Raw genomic sequence first — 22,845 nt, forward strand, 5'->3', positions numbered from 1 at the left:
TATGATTGAATATTAAACCTTTATTTAATTAGGCAAGTCAGTTAAGAACAAATTCTTATTTACAATGACGGCCTACACTGGCAAAACCCAGACGATGCTGGACCAATTGTGCACCGCCCAATGGGACCAATCACGGCCGGTTGTGATGCAGCCTGGGTTCGAACCAGGGTGTCTGTAGTGACACCTCTAGCACTGAGATGCAGTGCCTTAGACCGCTGCCCCACTCGAGAGCCCAAAATGGAACTTACATGGAACCTTCCTTAAGAAGTCATGGTTCAGTCCATCTACTAACCAAAGTCAACAGTATTTATTAAGCCCAAACCATTATAATACTCAGATACCATTCATAAATACCAGCAATGTCTGCTAAACACAGCAAATAGTGATATACATTCATTTATATAAATAAGGTTATCTTGTAGGTATATTCGAGATGGCTATACTTTACAGGTTCATGTGAAAATACAGAAACAAACTTAAAATGTTTACATGAAAACATAACTATCATGTGATTATTTCTCAGTGTAATATACACTAATAGAAGTCATATTCCGTTTGGGGAACTGGATTCCACCGCATGTGAAACCTCTCCTGTCCATTCCATCCCAGGTCATGGATTGCTCAGATCCTCCAGCGTTCTGGAGCTGATGCAGCTTTGTTTCCTGTAGAAGAAAGACAAAATAAACGTTTAGATTGAAGGTACTGTATGTTGGTATTTGAGCCATTTCAGGCCACTGTAATTTTACTCAACCTAAAGGAATGACAGTGGTGAGAGACGGTGGTGTACTGTACTTTTAATGCACTCAATCTTTGTGATCCAAATACTCAGTTTGGTAACACTTCACTTAAGCATGCATATAATAAAGCATTATGATACACTTATAATGCATTGTCAGACATGTCATAAGCATGTATCCCCTTATTGTCTTATACATTACTTTACAAGAGCACTGTGACGTTCTAGCAACGTCTGACAACAGAAACGTGTGGGTTCCTCACCGTAGCTCCTCCAGACAGAGTTTGTTCCTGAGCCGGACGTCCTCACTGATGGGGTAGAGCAGCAGTATCAACAGGCCTGTTATGATGAAGGCCACCGGGGCAGCGCCTATGAGCAGTTTCAGAGTGTAGGCTACTTGAGCAGGCTGCCTGCATGCCCCTGTGTCATAACCCGCAAACCTGAAGATACCACACACACGTATTATACACAGCAAACTTGTAGAGATACATAAAGTGTCTTAACCTGCAAACCTGTAGAGATGCACACCTGTATCATACCGACAGTTACACACTCACCAGTTTCATAAATGCAATAGACTACAATGGCCTATTAATGCATACATCAGACTTGTGTTTATGTGTTTCTCTCTATACATCTCACTCCTGTGTTATTTAACTGACTTGGTGTTCGTGGCATCTGACTCACTCCAAGAGAGATGCCAGAAGTGTTGTTAACTTGTTTATGTTTCTCCTGATGTGGATCAGTGTTTGTGTGTTTGACTCACTCGAGGCAAGGCATGGATACTCCCAAGGAAATCCTATTTTCAGTAATGAATGCCTTTAATAATCTTGTGTTAGTGTTTATGTTGTCCGTCCGTCTGTCCGTCCGTCCGTCTGTCCATCCGTCCGTCTGTCTGTCTGTCTGTCTGTCTGTCTGTCTGTCTGTCTGTCTGTCTGTCTGTCTGTCTGTCTGTCTGTCTGTCTGTCTGTCTGTCTGTCTGTCTGTCTGTCTGTCTGTCTGTCTGTCTGTCTGTCTGTCTGACTCACTCGAGGCAGAGGGTGGACACTCCGAGAGAGATCCCAGCAGCAAACTTGGTGAAGAACACGTAGAAGGAGTAGAAGATGGCCTCATAGCCTTTACAGCAGGGGTTGGCCAGACGGAAGTCATCAACCACATCTGGCAGCATCGACCTGAAACACAACACACACACAATACTACATGAACACACCTCCCATCAACAGCTTATAGGCCTACCTCATCATCATGTTATACAACCGGTCTCGATGACTCCATCTGTCTGAGGAGGAGCAGTCTACTTATAGCGCTAGAGGATGAAATGGCTACAATGGTGCTCATAGAGCAGAGTTGAAATGGTCTGGCGAAATGACTGCTACTACATACGTGATGACATGATTACAAGATGAAGCTAACTGTAGCCGAACTGCTCTCCCCAACTGGTCTCCCCATTGCTGCTATAACAGCTTCCACTCTTCTGGGAAGGCCTTCCACTAGATGTTGGTACATTGCTGCGGGGACATACTTCCATTCAGCCATGAGAGCATTAGCGAGGTCGGGCACTGACGTTGGGTGATTAGGCCTGGCTCGCAGTCGGCGTTCCAATTCATCCCAAAAGTGTTCGATGGGGTTTAGGTCAGGGCTCTGTGCAGGCCAATCAAGTTCTTCCATACAGATCTTGACAAACCATTTCTGTATAGACCTCGCTTTGTGCACAGTAGCATTGTCATGCTGAAACAGGAAAGGACCTTTCCCAAACTGTTGCCACAACGTTGGAAGCACAGAATCGTCCAGATTGTCATTGTATGCTGTAGCGTTAAGATTTACTTTCACTGCAACTAAGGGGCCTAGCCCAAACCATGAAAACAACCCCAGACCATTATTCCTCCTCCTCCTACATTTGGCACTATGCATTGGGGAAGGTAGCGTTTTCCTGACAACCGCCAAACCCAGATTCGTCCGAATGCCAGATGTTGAAGCGTGATTTATCATTCCAGAGAATGTGTTTCCACTGCTCCAGAGTCCAATAGTGGTGAGCTTTACACCACTCCAGCAGACGCATGGCATTGCGCATGGTGATCTTAGGCTTGTTGGCTGTTCAGCCATGAAAACCCATTTCATGAAGATCCCGAGAAACAGTTATTGTGCTGAAGTTGCTTCCAGAGGCAGTTTGGAACTCGGTAGTGAGTGTTGCAAGGACAGACGATTTTTACGCTCTACGCGCTTCAGCACTTAGCGGTCCCGTTCTGTGAGCTTGTGTGGCCTACCACTTCACAGCTGAGCCGTTGTTGCTCCTAGACGTTTCCACTTCACAATAACAGCACTTACAGTTGACAGGGGCAGCTCTAGCAGGGCAGACATTTGACAAACTGACTTGTTAGAAAGGTGGCATCCTATGACAGTGCCATGTTAAAAGTCTACTGTCAATGTTTGTCTATGGAGATTTTATACACCTGTCAGCAACGGGTGTGGCTGAAATAGCCAAATCCACTCATTTGAAGAGGTGTCCACATACTTTGGTATATATAGTGTACATACACATCATGATGACCCCACGCGATAAACCCTGTCATTTAGAGAGGGAAGAGAAGTACGGAGGAGGCAGGGAAAGAGTGATAGAGAAAGGAGGGAGGAGAGAAGGAGACAGGAGGGTGAAGAGGGAGAAAAGGAGATGGGAAGGCAATGTGCTATAAACAACAGAGGTTTATAGACACATCTCATTCAACAACATGACATCATAGCCAGGCGTGACTGTATCATGCCAGGTGGTGAATTACATTTGTGTATTTTTTCTTTAACTAGGCAAGTCAGTTAAGAACAAATTCGTATTTACAATGACGGCCTACCGTGGAACAGTGGGTAAACTGCCTTGTTCAGGGGCAGAGTGGACGATTTTTACCTTGTCAGCACAGGGATTCGATCCAGCAACCTTTCGGTTACTGGCCCAACGCTCTAACCACTGAATGGACAGAGAGAAGTGTAGACTGCTGCTATTACAGCAATAGAATAGTAATTCTACAAGGACTGTGGCTATTTTACCACCCCAAGAATATGTTTACTATTGCTACTGTAGCTACAACCAGTGGCTAGTGCTAGTGGTACTACAACTACACCACATCCACAGAGGACCTTTGTGCCAGCACCATTCAATTGGGCTCACCATGGTAGGAGGAGTGATGCAGCCACACTGAGTCCAGAAGAGACAGCCACTATGTAGGCTACGACCAGGTTCGGAATGAGCACCAGCATCACTGTGAACGGAATGATCCACTGGACAGAAAGAGAGATAGAGTAAGAGGAATGAACACACACACACACATACTGTACTTACTGTATACACAGTTAGTTGCACACACATTTGTAATCAGACTTGGGTAGGTTACTTTCTAAATGTAATCCATTACAGTTACCTGTCAAAAATTGTAATCAGTTAAGTAACACAATCTGATTACTTTCCCTTTAAGAGGCAATAGAAGAAGACATAAAGGATCCATCAAACGTATTTGGTGTGTCATCAAAGTGGTCTCTGACTTGTGGTCAGTGGTCTCTGACTTGTGGACTCGATCAGGTGGAACAAACTTAAACTTGCGCCTTTTTTCAATGCTGAATTGATTGTCATTGAGAAAACATAAAGATGTCAATGTATTTTTTGGGGGAAAAATCTTTTCTGATTTCAAAAGTAATCCAAAAAGTAATCATCTAGTTTTTCAAAAGAATCTGTAATCTGATTAAAATCATTTTGTTGCTAATTTCACTGACTACGGCTAGTTTTTTTGTAATTAGTTACTCTCCAACCCTGTTTGTAATACCGTATTATAATAATACCAGAGATTTTTTTTTGCCTCTCCAGAAGCAATAATATGTTTGTACACAAGGTGGCACGTTTTTATCATCAGTGCAGCATCACCACCACCCCGTCCCAGACACTTACCGTGATTCCACAGAAGGCTGCCTTCTTCTTGCCGAACCGCTCCAGAAACCACTGCCACAAAGGGATGCTCACTACTGCAGATAACTGGGAAGAGGAGTATCATTTTTAAGAACATGCTATACTATTGTTTTTGGTTTTAAGTATACTCTAATGTCATATAAAACCATGCACTGATGTAAATAGGACATTTGTGTGAAAGTGTAAGTTTCTAGTTACATTGATCTAGGTCTGAAACCAGAACTCACCAGGATGGTCAGCACAATGTTCTGGAAGTGGTCTCTCAGGTCCACTGCATGCATACAAAACAGGACAAAGTTGCTTTGCACCAACTGCAAATCAGATCAGATATTTACATTTACATTTAAGTAGATATCACACACATTCGTTCTTCAGAAAGATTCCGAATATTCAGCACTGTCCTATCCTCTCTGCCCACAGTGCCAAATCACTGGAGAAGCTGCTGACTAACGCAAAGTTTCCTCCCTGCTCTTGAATGATATATAATCCTTCTATTCTGATGAGCTGACAGTAAGTTATTAAAGGGAAGGTTTGTGAGATACGGCAGTTGAGATGTTTGAGGTGGAATCTATCAAAGCTGTACTATATAGTTCCAATGCCAACCAACCATATGATCACAGCCATACAAGAAGTGTACCACTGAGAATTATCATAATGATAACAATAACTAGATATTACATCCTTGTAATATGACTATCTGTCTGTCTATCATCACTGAATGGATTTGGAGCTGAGAGAGAGATGCTGTCAAGCATATTTCCTCAAACACACTGAGTGCTCTATTTTTCTTGATCAAATCAACATTCAATGTCAGGCAGGCTGTATCTGGAGCCATTCTGGGTCCAATCATAACACAACACCCATTACCATCCCACTGTGGGTGTCATGTCTGAGAGGGGGTCTATCAATGTGTCCACCAATCATAACACAACACCCATTACCATCCCACTGTGGGTGTCATGTCTGAGAGGGGGTCTATCAATGTGTCCACCAATCATAACACAACACCCATTACCATCCCACTGTGGGTGTCATGTCTGAGAGGGGGTCTATCAATGTGTCCACCAATCATAACACAACACCCATTACCATCCCACTGTGGGTGTCATGTCTGAGAGGGGGTCTATCAATGTGTCCACCAAACATAACACAACACCCATTACCATCCCACTGTGGGTGTCATGTCTGAGAGGGGGTCTATCAATGTGTCCACCAATCATAACACAACACCCATTACCATCCCACTGTGGGTGTCATGTCTGAGAGGGGGTCTATCAATGTGCCCACCAATCATAACACAACACCCATTACCATCCCACTGTGGGTGTCATGTTTGAGAGGGGGTCTATCAATGTGCCCACCAATCATAACACAACACCCATTACCATCCTACTGTGGGTGTCATGTCTGAGAGGGGGTCTATCAATGTGCCCACCAATCATAACACAAGACCCATTACCATCCTACTGTGGGTGTCATGTCTGAGAGGGGGTCTATCAATGTGCCCACCAATCATAACACAAGACCCATTACCATCCCACTGTGGGTGTCATGTCTGAGAGGGGGTCTATCAATGTGCCCACCAATTATAACACAACACCCATTACCATCCCACTGTGGGTGTCATGTCTGAGAGGGGGTCTATCAATGTGCCCACCAATCATAACACAACACCCATTACCATCCCACTGTGGGTGTCATGTCTGAGAGGGGGTCTATCAATGTGTCATGTCTGAGAGGGGGTCTATCAATGTGCCCACAAATCATAACACAACACCCATTACCATCCCACTGTGAGTGTCATGTCTGAGAGGGGGTCTATCAATGTGCCCACAAATCATAACACAACACTCATCCCACTGTGGATGTCATGTCTGAGAGGGGGTCTATAAATGTGCCCACAAATCATAACACAACACTCATCCCACTGTGGGTGTCATGTCTGAGAGGGGGTCTATCAATGTGCCCACAAATCATAACACAGCACCCATCCCACTGTGGGTGTCATGTCTGAGAAGGGGTCTATCAATGTTCCCACCTGAATGGCAACGGAGATGAAGAGGAAGGCAGCAGTCAGAGTGAGGTAGGGACCGTGACGCATCACCAGGATGAAGCCCTTGTGGAATGGGATCTGCTTCTCCGTCTTCGAAATGTACGGATCTGTGCGAGGAAGAAAAATAACGAGATCTGACAGTGTCAAAAGAGACAGTTTCTTTGGTTTCCATCTTTTATCCCACTCTAAAAAATAGCTCAAACTAGCCCGCAAAGCACCAGAGAGAAGAAAGCATGAGTGAGACACATATGGGAGACTTCCCCTCCAATCTGGTAACCCTGTAGATGCCCCTGCATTGCTAGTATTGCTATGCTCTGTGTGTGTGTGTGTGGGTGGGGGGGGGGGGGGGTACAAGTACAGTGAACCAGAACTGACAGGTTCGCTGGTACAGAGGTCAGCAGTTCATTGACAGCCTCCATGTGCAGTATAAACACACAAGATATGTCATTTTATACTTAACACTTAGTCCTCCTTGTTTTCCTGAGTTGGATAATCATTGCATGAGGCTGAAGCTGGCTACAGTATATACTGTATTTTATTGCATGAGGCTGAAGCTAGCTATATGGAGGCCAGAAATAGTCCAGTCAGAATAAGGCTCAAAACAATTCAACGGAGTGCTACTGTGCTTACTGGTACATTGCAAATGGCGTTTGGGTGAAATGAATGAAGGGAAAGAGAGAGGAGCACACTCACTTGCTGGGAAAGAGTGTGCACAAACACACACACACACAAGCACATATGCGAGCACACGCACACACTCACCGTCTCTCTCTTTGACTCCCAGGAACATGACCACAGTGCAGATGAGAAACACTCCTCCAATCACACCAGCAGCGATCATATACATCTCCTTCTGCAAGTAGAGAGAATAAACAATCATATACTGTTACTGTACACCTCATTCTGCAAGGAGGACAGAGAGAAGCAATATACCATGTATACCTCATTCTGCAAGGAGGAAAGAGAGAAACAATATACCATGTACACCTCATTCTGCAAGGAGGAAAGAGAGAAACAATATACCATGTACACCTCATTCTGCAAGGAGGAAAGAGAGAAACAATATACCATGTACACCTCATTCTGCAAGGAGGAAAGAGAGAAACAATATACCATGTACACCTCCACAGAGAGAAACAATATATCATGTACACCTCATTCTGCAAGGAGGACAGAGAGAAACAATATACCATGTATACCTCATTCTGCAAGGAGGACAGAGAGAAACAATATACCATGTACACCTCCACAGAGAGAAACAATATACCATGTATACCTCATTCTGCAAGGAGGACAGAGAGAAACAATATACCATGTACACCTCCACAGAGAGAAACAATATACCATGTACACCTCCACAGAGAGAAACAATATATCATGTACACCTCATTCTGCAAGGAGGACAGAGAGAAACAATATACCATGTACACCTCATTCTGCAAGGAGGAAAGAGAGAAACAATATACCATGTACACCTCCACAGAGAGAAACAATATATCATGTACACCTCATTCTGCAAGGAGGACAGAGAGAAACAATATACCATGTATACCTCATTCTGCAAGGAGGACAGAGAGAAACAATATACCATGTACACCTCCACAGAGAGAAACAATATACCATGTACACCTCATTCTGCAAGGAGGACAGAGAGAAACAATATACCATGTATACCTCATTCTGCAAGGAGGACAGAAAAACAATATACCATGTACACCTCCACAGAGAGAAACAATATACCATGTATACCTCATTCTGCAAGGAGGACAGAGAGAAACAATATATCATGTACACCTCATTCTGCAAGGAGGACAGAGAGAAACAATATACCATGTATACCTCATTCTGCAAGGAGGACAGAGAGAAACAATATACCATGTACACCTCCTTCTGCAAGGAGGACAGAGAGAAACAATATACCATGTACACCTCCTTCTGCAAGGAGGACAGAGAGAAACAATATACCATGTATACCTCCACAGAGAGAAACAGTATACCATGTACACCTCCTTCTGCAAGGAGGACAGAGAGAAACAGTATACCATGTACACCTCCTTCTGCAAGGAGGACAGAGAGAAACAATATACCATGTACACCTAATTCTGCAAGGAGGACAGAGAGAAACAATATACCATGTACACCTAATTCTGCAAGGAGGACAGAGAGAAACAATATACCATGTACACCTCATTCTGCAAGGGCAAGAAAACAACCGTGTAAATGTAACCTTTATTTGTTAAATGTAGGTATTGTTTTATACTACTCTTCCTGGGGTCCACTACACATCTTTATTTCTTTGGTTATCTGAGCCTTCCTCAATCTCCATCATGTGTGTGTGTGTGAGTGTATGTGTGCTCATCGTGGTTACAGAGGGCCACGCATGGTGAAAAGGCCGCGCCATCGGGGTTTACTCAGAATCCTTTGGAATGGTACCACTGGAGCCCTTAAATAGCTGCGGCATGTCCGAACCCGACACGGAACAGAAATCACTCTGCATTCACAAGATTCACAAGGTTCTCATGTTTTTACTGTATGTCTACTTCTAGGAAATGAACACCAGATACATTTAAATATGTCATGTTCCGGTCTGGGTATGGCTGGTTCTAGGAAATGAACACCAGATACATTTAAATATGTCATGTTCCGGTCTGGGTATGGCTGGTTCTAGGAAATGAACACCAGATACATTTAAATATGTCATGTTCCGGTCTGGGTATGGCTGGTTTTAGGAAATGAACACCAGATACATTTAAATATGTCATGTTCCGGTCTGGGTATGGCTGGTTCTAGGAAATGAACAACAGATACATTTAAATATGTAATGTTCCGGTCTGGGTATGTCTACTTCTAGGAAATGAACAACAGATACATTTAAATATGTAATGTTACGGTCTGGGTATGTCTACTTCTAGGAAATGAACACCAGATACATTTAAATATGTCATGTTCCGGTCTGGGTATGGCTGGTTCTAGGAAATGAACAACAGATACATTTAAATATGTCATGTTCCGGTCTGGGTATGTCTACTTCTAGGAAATGAACAACAGATACATTTAAATATGTCATGTTCCGGTCTGGGTATGGCTGGTTTTAGGAAATGAACAACAGATACATTTAAATATGTCATGTTCCGGTCTGGGTATGTCTACTTCTAGGAAATGAACAACAGATATATTTAAATATGTAATGTTCCGGTCTGGGTATGTCTACTTCTAGGAAATGAACAACAGATATATTTAAATATGTAATGTTCCGGTCTGGGTATGGCTGGTTTTAGGAAATGAACAACAGATACATTTAAATATGTCATGTTCCGGTCTGGGTATGTCTACTTCTAGGAAATGAACAACAGATATATTTAAATATGTAATGTTCCGGTCTGGGTATGTCTACTTCTAGGAAATGAACAACAGATATATTTAAATATGTAATGTTCCGGTCTGGGTATGGCTGGTTTTAGGAAATGAACAACAGATACATTTAAATATGTCATGTTCCGGTCTGGGTATGGCTGGTTTTAGGAAATGAACAACAGATACATTTAAATATGTCATGTTCCGGTCTGGGTATGGCTGGTTTTAGGAAATTAACAACAGATACATTTAAATATGTCATGTTCCGGTCTGGATATGTCTACTTCTAGGAAATGAACAACAGATATATTTAAATATGTAATGTTCCGGTCTGGGTATGGCTGGTTTTAGGAAATTAACAACAGATATATTTAAATATGTAATGTTCCGGTCTGGGTATGGCTGGTTTTAGGAAATTAACAACAGATACATTTAAATATGTCATGTTCCGGTCTGGGTATGTCTACTTCTAGGAAATGAACAACAGATATATTTAAATATGTAATGTTCCGGTCTGGGTATGGCTGGTTTTAGGCCGGAAATAGATGTTCAATATTGTTGGTTCCTTTATCTCAGCAAACTGCATGTCGAGTTTGGGGTCTGGGGTTCATTCATGTGTTTTTAAATGTGATAAAAAATAGCCTTAATCACACAGACTGTGGTCTCTTATTTCAGGGCTTGGTGGCTGATGTCAGGGGGGGGCAGAGGCTCAGATTTAACCCGTGGTCTCTTACTAAAAACCTGGGATAATAAATAATATATGAAGCCCTCTTAAAGTTGGTTGATTTGGTAAGACTAGATCTCACCTCTGGATAGTCTGCAAACACAAACTTCACATTCATTCATCCTATTCCTTTTAGTTTCAACAATTTACAATTTTCATGCTTGTTGACCTTCAACTTGTTTCCTGTTGTTTCTTTTCAACTCTGAGGCCTCAAAAAAGGAAAGAAAGAAGTTAAGTAAAAGGAAAAGATGCGTGTGAAAGTACAGCCCTGAGTTAATTCAGGACACTATGGCTCTGAGTTAGTTCAGGACACTATGGCCCTGAGTTAGTTCAGGACACTATGGCCCTGAGTTAGTTCAGGACACTACGGCCCTGAGTTAGTTCAGGACACTACGGCCCTGAGTTAGTTCAGGACACTACGGCCCTGAGTTAGTTCAGGACACTACGGCCCTGAGTTAGTTCAGGACACTACGGCCCTGAGTTAGTTCAGGACACTACAGCCCTGAGTTAGTTCAGGACACTACGGCCCTGAGTTAGTTCAGGACACTACAGCCCTGAGTTAGTTCAAGACACTACGGCCCTGAGTTAGTTCAAGACACTACAGCCCTGAGTTAGTTCAGGACACTACGGCCCTGAGTTAGTTCAGGACACTACAGTCAGTTACAGTTATTTTCAATATAGGATCACCATGGTAACACCTCAGGTCTGGTTGTTTGTTATCGTGGTGACACTTACAGCATGTGACAGGAAGTCCTGGGAGTGAACGATTCTCTTGACGATCTCGGCCCCACTGCCGTTGCCTAGGTGACTGGCAGACATGTTGTGCTGGGGGCAGTTTTTCAGGGTGTGTGCGCTCGCCACGATTTGACCCTGGATGGCAGCGCCAACTAAAGTACCCAGCACCTCCATGGTCATACCTGCAGTATAACACATGTATTATAGTATTAAGTACTATCAAAACAGAATGACAGGCGAGTGGTATCATTTGATCAAACAACCTAAGGTCTGTGTAATAGTGACCTACGGTAGGCTGTGGCCGAGTCTCTCTCCTTCTGGTCCGGACTGAGGAACATGGTGAGGGCAGAGTAAGGCACATGGAAACACTGGGAAGGAAACAGAGCAGACACAGAGGACATGATTAGATGTGGTTAGATATAGGAAATACTGTAAGAAGTGGATCAGAGGGTCAAAGGCCATATCATTTGCACTTTTTGTTGTTGTTTTACCAATTTTCAGTTTCTATGTCGATAAAACTCAGCTTTCAAGCTGGCCAGTATATCAGTCAGCAACCATCCGCTTGACCTTCAAACCCAGCCTTTCTTCACTTTGTCATTCACACAACAGCTCAGTCAACATTGTGGCAGACTGACCGAGAGAGCAAACAAGCGACTGACCAAGCGACTGCCAAAGAGACATCACGGGGCGGGATGGAGTGAAGGAGGGATGGAGTGAAGGACGGATGGAGGGAAGGAGGGATGGAGTGAAGGAGGGGATGGAGTGAAGGAGGGATGGAGTGAAGGACGGATGGAGGGAAGGAGTGATGGAGGGAAGGAGGGATGGAGTGAAGGAGGGGATGGAGTGAAGGAGGGATGGAGTGAAGGAGGGATGGAGTGAAGGAGGGATGGAGTGAAGGACGGATGGAGTGAAGGAGGGATGGAGTGAAGGAGGGATGGAGTGAAGGAGGGATGGAGTGAAGGACGGATGGAGGGAAGGAGGGATGGAGGGAAGGAGGGATGGAGTGAAGGACGGGTGGAGGGAAGGAGGGATGGAGGGAAGGAGGGATGGAGTGAAGGAGGGGATGGAGTGAAGGAGGGATGGAGTGAAGGAGGGATGGAGTGAAAGAGGGATGGAGTGAAGGACGGATGGAGGGAAGGAGGGATGGAGGGAAGGAGGGATGCAGGGAAGGCAAAGCATGTCATTTGTGGGGACTTGTTGTAAAAAAACAATTTATAGAACTCAATTTGACCACAGCTTTGCTTCAAAAAATAACTTATCAGCCTTAGTAGTCATCAAATCCTCATTGAATGATTACACTGGCTGTTGTTTATTTAGATCAACTACTGTATGGCCTTAAAGTGACAGCAGCTGTCCATTCTGCCTCTCACACACAAAGACAATGAAGGGAAGTTAAAAGTGGTAACCAGCATTTACCCACCCAGTGGTCTCTGGCAGGGCTGAACCTATACTTATCAAGTAGTTAGAAAGACATGTCATTATAGGCCACCACAATGTGGGCAGTGGACAACATGCTCTGTACCATATGTTAGAGAGGTTAGAGAGAGAGAGAGCAGAGAGAGAGCAGAGAGAGAGCGAGAGAGAGAGAGAGAGAGAGAGAGAGAGAGAGAGAGAGAGAGAGAGAGAGAGAGAGAGAGAGAGAGAGAGAGAGAGAGAGAGAGAGAGAGAGAGAGAGAGAGAGAGAGAGAGAGAGAGAGAGAGAGAGAGAGAGAGAGAGAGAGAGAGAGAGAGAGAGAGAGAGAGAGAGAGAGAGAGAGAGAGAGAGAGAGAGAGAGAGAGACAGAGCAGAGAGAGAGAGACAGAGCAGAGAGAGAGAGAGAGCAGAGAGAGAGTGAGAGAGAGCAGAGAGAGAGTGAGAGAGAGAGAGCAGAGAGAGAGAGAGAGAGAGAGAGAGAGAGAGAGAGAGAGAGAGAGAGAGAGAGAGAGAGAGAGAGAGAGAGAGAGAGAGAGAGAGAGAGAGAGAGAGAGAGAGAGAGAGAAAGAGCCATTAAATTCTACAACCACCTAAAAGGAAGCGATTCACAAACCTTCCATAACAAAGCCATCACCTACAGAGAGATGAACCTGGAGAAGAGTCCCTAAGCAAGCTGGTCCTGGGGCTCTGTTCACAAACACAAACACACCCTACAGAGCCCCAGGACAACAGCACAATTAGACCCAACCAAATCATGAGAAAACAAAAAGATAATTACTTAACACATTGGAAAGAATTAACAAAAAAACAGAGCAAACTAGAATGCTATTTGGCCCTACACAGAGAGTACACAGCGGCAGAATACCTGACCACTGTGACTGACCCAAAATTAAGGAAAGCTTTGACTATGTACAGACTCAGTGAGCATAGCCTTGCTATTGAGAAAGGCCGCCGTAGGCAGACATGGCTCTCAAGAGAAGACAGGCTATGTGCTCACTGCCCACAAAATGAGGTGGAAACTGAGCTGCACTTCCTAACCTCCTGCCCAATGTATGACCATATTAGAGATACATATTTCCCCCAGATCACACAGATCCACAAAGAATTCGAAAACAAATCCAATTTTGAAAAACTCCCATATCTACTGGGTGAAATTCCACAGTGTGCCATCACAGCAGCAAGATTTGTGACCTGTTGCCACGAGAAAAGGGCAACCAGTGAAGAACAAACACCCCTGTAAATACAACCCATATTTATGCTTATTTATTTTATCTTGTGTCCTTTAACTATTTGTACATTGTATATATATATATATATACATTTGTCATGTCTTTACTGTTTTGAAACTTCTGTATGTGTAATGTTTACTGTTTAATTTTGTTGTTTTTCACCTTATATATTCACTTTGTATGTTGTCTACCTCACTTGCTTTGGCAATGTTAACACATGTTTCCCATGCCAATAAAGCCCTTGAATTGAATTGAATTGAGAGAGAGCAGAGAGAGAGCGAGAGAGAGTGAGAGAGCAGAGAGAGAGAGAGAGAGTGTGAGAGAGAGAGCAGAGAGAGAGTGAGAGAGAGAGCAGTGAGAGGGGGGGGATTGAAGGGTTTGGAGCTGTACCTTAGTTACTAAAGAAAACTAAATAAACAGGTTAATATGACATTTACATTTGAGTCATTTAGCAGACGCTCTTATCCAGAGCGACTTACAGTTAGTGCATTCATCTTAAGATAGCTAGGTGAGACAACCACTTATCACAGTTGTAGTAAGTCATTATTTTCTCTGTAAAGTAGTTATCAGCAAAGTCAGTGTTAGAGAGGTGAACTATCTACGTAAGATGTTTGGTTTTGATGTCTGGTTGGCTCTGCTCACTGTAGCATTGTGTTGCACTCTGTAGCACTGTGTTGGGTTCTACAAGTCATCTCTGCTAATCGGTATCTTTTTAGAGCAGATAAAAAGCTGTATCCAGGAACAATGCTAGTTGTGTACTATGAGTGTGTTCAGTAAATCACTCTGGCTATCTACTCCGATTTCAGAGCACTGTTGTCTGAGTGTGCCAGAGAGCAGAATAACTGATGAATATGACCGGTGTCAGTAAACGTCGGCAAAAAAAACGTCATTAAACGCTCTGAATATACGAACTGAATTTACACTCTGGCACTCCAGTGTTCGATGTCTGAGGAGGATGTGTAAATGTTTCATTGTGGGCCAACGTTTATGTAGTACTAGTAGTAGTAGGTATCTGGCAGGTACGTACAGTGATGAGTGTCTGGTAGAGACAGTAGAAACCCAGGTACCAGATGAATCGTCCGTTGGTGAAGGGAGGAACGAACCACAGGTAGAAGTAGGAGACCACCACAAACGGAGTACAGCCCACCATCCTACAGAGAAAAGAGAGAGGACAGGGTTATTGTTCTAATAGTATATCTTAATGACCATTGTTTTGAGCAAGCGTTGGAGTCGAATTTCGTATCTTTTTTATTGTGAAACGCTGGCCTCATTTTGTGTTTGTGCAATAGATAAAGGCCTGCCAGTTTATCTCAGCAGGCCTGTTTAGACTATTATGTGAACCTGTTAGGCCAGTGCCAGTGAACCTGTTAGGCAAGTGATAGACTGATGGTGTACGTGGGTGTTTTGGGAGAGATGGATGATGTGTTTGTGAATCTGAAGTAATCTGTCCTGGGTTAGTGTGGAGGGGCAGCGGGAAGACAGGAAGATGCGCTATGCCACAGGAATGCTAACCCACATTACCATGAGCTTAATTCAGACACACACACACACACACACACACACACACACACACACACACACACACACACACACACACACACACACACACACACACACACACACACACACACACACACACACACACACACACACACACACACACACACACACACACACACACACACACACAGGCATCTCAGGGCAGAAACATTCTGCTGCATTGTACAGTTTTGAGGATGTGGGGAGCTGTGTTGTTCATGTATAATTCATCCAACTGGTATATATCATTGTGGGCTGAGGGCACAGCTGTGTGTTTCACTGTGGAGAGAGAGAAAGATGGGAGGTTGTGGACTGTACTTTCCACTAGTCCACAATGACTATCTCTATCTATAACCACTGAATTATACAAGAATAGGCTTATCTACTAAAGCAACAATAAATATATATATTTTTCCCACAGACCTACACAACCTAGTCCACATTTTCAAAGTTAAAGAAAAAGTATAGAAGATGTCTTGAATGCGTATGTCTTCACACCCCAGAGGTAGTACTTGGTAGAAGCACCTTCGGCAGCCATTACAGCTGTGAATAATTTAAAATGCGATTTTACCAACTTTGTACAACTCTTAGGGCAACATAAAATCAATTGTTCTTGTCAATATTGCTAAAGCTCAGTAAATTTGGTTGGGAGTCATTGATGGACAGCAATATTCAAACCTTGTCTCTGATTTTCAAGTAAATTTAGGTGTTTAGTGTTCCTGAATGGTCCAGTCTCAGTCCTGACATAAATCTGCTTGAGAATCAGAGACAAGGTTTGAATATTGCTTTCCATGAATGATTCCCAAACAAATTTCAAGGCGGCAAAACTGTGAAGACATTGCAAGTGGTATGTAGACTTTCACTAGGCACTGTATGTTAGGTTGATCTGCTAATGTCTGTACATCATAGAATTCACATCCTTATCATAAATACTCAAGCTCAGTAAATGCTCTGCAGCTGCAGGGTCAACTAAGTACATAGTTAAAGGTCCAATGCAGTCATTTATATCTCAATATCAAATCATTTCTGGGTAACAATTAAGTACCTTACTGTGATTGTTTCAATTAAAATGGTCAAAAATAAACAAAAATTGCTTCTTAGCAAAGAGCAATTTCTCAAGCACTAATTTTGCCAGTATGGTCTGGGAGTGGTCTGAGTGGGGAGGGGAAAACTGAAAAATAGCTGTTATTGGCAGACCGACGATCTCTTTCTTATTGGCCTATTAACTAATTTACCGCCTGGTGTTGTCAAAACAGGCTGGAATTTCAAACGACTCTTACACTAAAATGGCATCATATACATTTTCACAGATTCACAATATTATTCCAACCTCATAGTGTGGAAATATAGAGTATATAAAACACAGGAAAATCAAATTGTGGACTGCACTGGACTGCACTTTAACACAGCTAAGCAAGCTTTTGCTAGCTCAACCCTATCCTCTATGCACCACTCACAAATAGCCACAGTCATATTGTTTTGGTGACGACCCCAAAATATTTCCACAATGGACCTGACCTGTAACCTTTGACCTGATAGGACCCAGAGATACTTGACCCCATTTTAATCTGCATATTACAAAACCCCGTCCCCTCTGCTCTAGCTCCCTTAACCCCTGACCCGTCCTGCCCTGGCATTCAGTTGAACTAAGAACAGATAGAAAAATAGAGAAATAGGTAGAAAGGGGACAGATAGAAAAAGAGAGAAAAAGGGAGAAAGGGGACAGAGAGAAAAAGAGAGAAAGGGGGAGAAAGAGGTAGAGAGAGGTAGAGAGTGGGGAGTTCTGGTACAGTCCAGCTCTCCCTGTTACACAGAGGCCTGTCCTTAGTGATTGTTCAGCCACACAAAGAGAGTGACAGGGCTGACAGGGCTGCCTAGCTCTGGGGTTCGGCCTGCTGCTGTTTAGGCTGATCATGGGAGGGTTGAAAAGGCACAGTGACTGACTGGAACATTTAGAGTGTTAGAATAAACTGTTACAATGTTAGATTGTTCTGTAAGATGGCTCGCAGGATGGGTATCGGAAGAACCCAATGGGAGTGTTTGACAGTGGAAGTAGGGCAAAACACGTACACAGGCAGACACACAGTGATTGAGACTGAAGCAAGGAGGGGATTTCAGCACCATCACACTCTCTGAGATTGTGAGAGAAATGTCCCAGTTTTATCTCTGCTGGCATGGCAGGGCTGAGTCTATCATAACAAACACAGTAGCACCCAGGAGTACCAAACAGAAACAGCCATAAACCCCTCAGGACAAACAGATTCTGATCACTTCCTGTCTGTCTGATGATGTCACAGTCCCGGGTCAGGGGACTTCCTGACAGAGAGGGTTTCACTCAGTGGTGGAAAAGGTACCCAACTGTCATACTTGAGTAAAAGTAAGGATACCTTCATAGAAAATGACTCATGTAAAAGTGAAAGTCACCCAGTAAAATACTACTTGAGTATCAATATACTTAAGTATCAAAAGTAAATGTAATTCTAAAATATACTTATGGATAAATAATTTCAAGTTCCTTATATTAAGCAAACCAGACGGCACGATCTTCTTAATTTACAGATAGCCAGGGGCACACTCCAACACACAGACATAATTTACCAACTAAGCATTTGTGTTTAGTGAGTCTGTCAGATAAGAGGCAGTAGGGATGACCAGGGATGTCCTCTTTATTAGTGCGGGAATTGGACCATTTTCCTGTTACTGCTACTCATTCAAAATATAACGAGTACTTTTGGGTGCCAGGGAAAATGTATGGAGTAAAATGTACATTATTTTCTTTAGGAATGTAGAAGTAAAAGTTGTCAAAAATATAAATAGTAAAGTACAGATAACCCCCAAAAACTACTTAAGTAGTATATTAAAGTATTTTTATTGAAGTACTTTACGCCACTGGTTTCACTCAGTAGTAGAGGGTGCGGCTTTCTCAAGGTGCTGATTATCACACACACAACCGGGCAGGGCAACAGTGTTTTGCCACAAAAACTCTCAGAACACACACACACCAACAAACAAACACACACACACACATTCAGTACACACACACGCACGCACGCACGCACGCACACACACACACACACACACACACACACACACACACACACACACGCACACGCACACGCACACGCACACGCACACGCACACACGCACACACACACACACACACACACACACACACACACACACACACACACACACACACACACACACATACACACACATACACACACACACGTACAGTGGTAATCAAATCAGTAATTCTGTGATCTGGTCTCTCTCCAGCCTGTCAGCTTGTCAGTAATCTATGGCTTGTAAAACTTATACAGCACTCACTCAGTCACATCAGGATCAGCAGTAAGTACTCAACCAGTAACTACGGTAAGTGAGTCGGGTCACAGCAATGAGTTTACACAGCTTTGAGCTGACACACACACACACACTTTAGAGCTGACACCTAGTGTTATGGTGGAATTTGATGTGGTGCTTTTGGTAAACACTCTCTGCACGGTGCTATCTAGATCCCAAAAGGGTTCTTTGACTGTTCCCGTAGGACAACCCTTTGAAGAACCCCTTTTGGTTCCAGGTAGAACTCTTTTGGGTTCCATGTAGAATGCTTTCCACATAGGGTTCTACATGGAACCCAAAGGGGTTTTACCTGGAACCAAAAAGGGTTCTGCTATGGGGACAGCCTTTTGTCTAAACTGACAGGGCTCATAACGAAGTCTACAGGGATACTGCTGTGGTTTAGTTCATCTGTTTGTTATTGTTTTATTTTACCAGGTAAGTTGACTGGAACACATTCTCATTTATAAATCAAGAGAAAAGCTTTAGTATAATCCAATAGAAATGTGAAGTCAAAATGTGAAGCCTAGCATTCACAGGTAGCATTTCCCATACAATCACTAAGATCTGTGGTCCTATGGAGCCGTAGTGTCTGTCTGCTGTTTTTTTACCCTTCAAATAGGACACTTCGAACTTGGGAAACTAGGTGTGCACTCTATGCAATCCATGTGTGCATGGCCTCACCAGGGCATGAGTCTGCCTATCCTGGTCCACTTGCTCTTGGTGATGAAGAAGCCGACAACAGGGTCGCTGACAGCGCCCCACGCCTTCCCTATGAACAGAACCATGGAGGCCTGGAACGGGTTGATCTGAGGAGGAGAGAACGGAGGGATGTAGTTAGAAGACACAGATAGAGAGAGAGAGAGTGAGAGAGAGAGAGAGAGAGAGAGAGAGAGAGAGAGAGAGAGAGAGAGAGAGAGAGAGAAGAGAAAAACACACAGATGTGTTACCTGGGCGACATCCAGCAGGTAGATCTGGAGGAAAAATGCTGTAGCGCTGCCGGCCACCTGATTGGGTGCTCCTCCAATGGCGAAGCAGAGCTTACTGCAGACAGACAGCTTCTGGTCCAACACAGTCTATGGATGAAAAACAACAAGAAACATTGGAGAGGGTTACAAGTCAGTTACAGGTTTCATAAAGTGAAATATCTGAGAAATAGGCAAATAAATGATCTGCAAAGCCTATGAGATACAGTTGACTGCTGTGTCTTTCTTTACCGTGTAAATACAACAACTCTGTTTGTTAGCCATGGATATGTAGCCAAAATATAAGTCTCAGATAAGATACAAGCAGAAGTCAAATCTTAGGCGAAAGCTATCTTCTTGTGGATAAGGAATACAGTTGTAGCGAAGAATGAGTCTGTGACAGCAGAACCCTGGCATTTTTACAAAATAATTCAGAACCACAGAAGCGGAACTCTATCTTCAGAATTCTATTTTCAGACTCTATATTGTTGTCCATTGTGATGTCAGAGCGAGTGAATCACACAGTGCCATTCAGATGACAGTCGATACAGACGTGTGACCTCATGTCTCTCTCTCTCTCTCTCTCTTACAAAGCAATGTTACAGAAACTCCCTTCATATGTAACTTCATTAATTACGAATCACAAGTTACCAAACCCGTTCTCAGGAATGGATAACTCAAGGGATCCCTTCAGTCTCCACAGATTTGGGAAAATCTGTCTAGTTCACTGCTTTTATTAAATATGTTTATTTTGTTATTGTGTGTTGACTAATATTGTTTAATAGATATATATGTGTATGTTTTATTATTCTGTTTTTATTGTAATGTATACTGGGCTCTCTTATAAAATAGATGTTTAATCTCAATGTGACTCCCTGTTTAAATAAAGGTTAAATATAACAACTTTAAAATAGGCCTCCACGACTCATTTCCGTGCATAGTGGATGAAATGTGGTTTCACATATGAGATCTATCTAGGCCTACTTCCCCACCGCTATTCTCGATCTACATTCCCCTCTTCCCCCAATCATCACTCTCCCCTAATGTATCTCCTCTCCCCTCAGATAGTATTTAAAGTTCCCCTGTGGTGTAGGTGCCAGTTGATGTGAGGGATACAGGATCAGACAGAACACCCCTCCCTGCTGTTTAGACTGTGGTGATGTCAGGAGACACTTGGGCACACAGCACAGCCTGTTCTACTTATAGACAGATCCACAGGACACCACAGAGACAGACAGAAAGGATGCCGGAACAGTGTTTCCACTGCTATAGAGGTATACCGCCCCTTGCTAAAAACGTGTGTGCACGCATGTGTGTTCAAGTCTGGTCCGTGTTATCTGGGATCCTTGGGACGTCCCTATCCCATTGAAGTTGACATATAAAATGGTTAAGGTTATGGTTAGGGTTATGGGTAAGGGGAGGGATTAAGGTTAAGGTCAGGGTTTAGGGTAGTGATGTCCCAATGATACCGTACTCACACAGACAAGCTGCCAGCCTCCTGGAAAGTCCAATATTTACGACTGTATTATGAACAGTTCAGTGACAGACATGGAAACACACACTGCACGGACCAAAGCACAACAGCATATGATTAAACGTCTAACCTCCTCTCTCCTTCTGTTTATACATCTCTCCACTTTCTTTTTTTATCTTTTTTCATCTCTCTCTCTCTCTCTCTCTCTCTCTCTTACTCTCTCTCTCTCTCTCTACTAACCGTTGTTGTTTCCATACAGTATGGTCGTGTCCGGTTTAGCCCACCGCCTACAGCTATAGGCCTTTCAGGCGTTATGAAAGAAAGAAATCACCAAAACAGCCACCGACTAACCACAGACCGAAGCCCATCAAAACACACTGTCATTATCTGGCTGATGACATTTTATTGTCCTCTTTCTTCTCCTCATGAAAACATTGATGGTTTCCAGAATGACAATTACCAGGAGGGAGCTGTGTAATTATTTAAACACAGCAAGACTATCGGGTCAGAGTAAGTAAAGAGTAGCATGTGGATCAACTTCATAAGTCTCAGTCTGGCCTATGGTGGTCTAGTGGTCTAGGCTGCTGCCTCCAGATCACATGTACCACCACAGCATGGGTTCCAATCTGGCTCACTGCTATTTCAGCACTCTCAATCTATATTCCCCACTGTTGCTCCTCTATCCAATAAAACACATACTTCAAAAAAACTATTGGTCTCTCCTTCAAAACTCTCAGTACATACTCCACTCTCATCCCCTCACTCCAATTATATTCGAATGGGGAGATTAGAAGTGTATTTGGTGTCACGAGAGAGAGAGAATGCTGGTTAACGGATGTTGGGTGAAAAATACTGTCTATACACGGTCTGTACCAGATCAGTGATGTCTTGGTTCAATATCAAGTGTATCTATTACTTTTTACCCTCATCTGCACTACAGCTGGGAATATAGTTGGGCTTGACGTCACTGTTGGTATCCCCACAACAAATTCCACATTGAGGGGGTAAACCCAGACAAAAGAGAGGTCATATTATTTTAGTATCTCAGTATGTAGGCTCTTTCTTTGTACAAGGAGGTTAAATAGCCCACCGGTCATCAAACAACAACAATAAATCTCAACTTTATACCAGATAGTCAGTGCCTGATAGCATTCATTAGTGGTGCTTGCCTAGCTTTACCTATACACTCTTAAACAGTGAGAGAGAGAGAGAGAGAGAGAGAGAGAGAGAGAGAGAGAGAGAGAGAGAGAGAGAGAGAGAGAGAGAGAGAGAGAGAGAGAGAGGAGGAGAGAGAGAGAGAGAGAGAGAGAGAGAGAGAGAGAGAGAGAGAGAGAGAG

The 22,845-nt window shown here is 43.3% G+C and overlaps 1 protein-coding gene across 1 annotated transcript in view; it reads right to left on the bottom strand.

Moving 5' to 3' along the window:
- Positions 1-93: 93 nt before the first annotated feature.
- LOC123995270 (major facilitator superfamily domain-containing protein 2B-like) overlaps positions 94-22,845 on the bottom strand; it is a 26,230-nt gene continuing 3,478 nt past the window's right edge. The window contains exons 3-15 of the mRNA XM_046298763.1: positions 20,020-20,145; positions 19,754-19,878; positions 15,219-15,342; positions 11,838-11,916; positions 11,549-11,730; positions 7,498-7,588; positions 6,721-6,842; positions 4,910-4,993; positions 4,665-4,748; positions 3,894-4,003; positions 1,765-1,908; positions 1,000-1,176; positions 94-662 (exon numbers count right to left, since the gene is read on the bottom strand). Coding sequence (XP_046154719.1) covers positions 611-662; positions 1,000-1,176; positions 1,765-1,908; positions 3,894-4,003; positions 4,665-4,748; positions 4,910-4,993; positions 6,721-6,842; positions 7,498-7,588; positions 11,549-11,730; positions 11,838-11,916; positions 15,219-15,342; positions 19,754-19,878; positions 20,020-20,145 — 1,500 coding nt within the window. The 3' untranslated portion in view covers positions 94-610. The remainder of the gene's footprint in view (positions 663-999; positions 1,177-1,764; positions 1,909-3,893; positions 4,004-4,664; positions 4,749-4,909; positions 4,994-6,720; positions 6,843-7,497; positions 7,589-11,548; positions 11,731-11,837; positions 11,917-15,218; positions 15,343-19,753; positions 19,879-20,019; positions 20,146-22,845) is intronic.

The sequence above is a fragment of the Oncorhynchus gorbuscha genome, linkage group LG14 (genome assembly GCF_021184085.1).
Source record: "Oncorhynchus gorbuscha isolate QuinsamMale2020 ecotype Even-year linkage group LG14, OgorEven_v1.0, whole genome shotgun sequence".
Taxonomy (NCBI): Eukaryota; Metazoa; Chordata; class Actinopteri; order Salmoniformes; family Salmonidae; genus Oncorhynchus; species Oncorhynchus gorbuscha.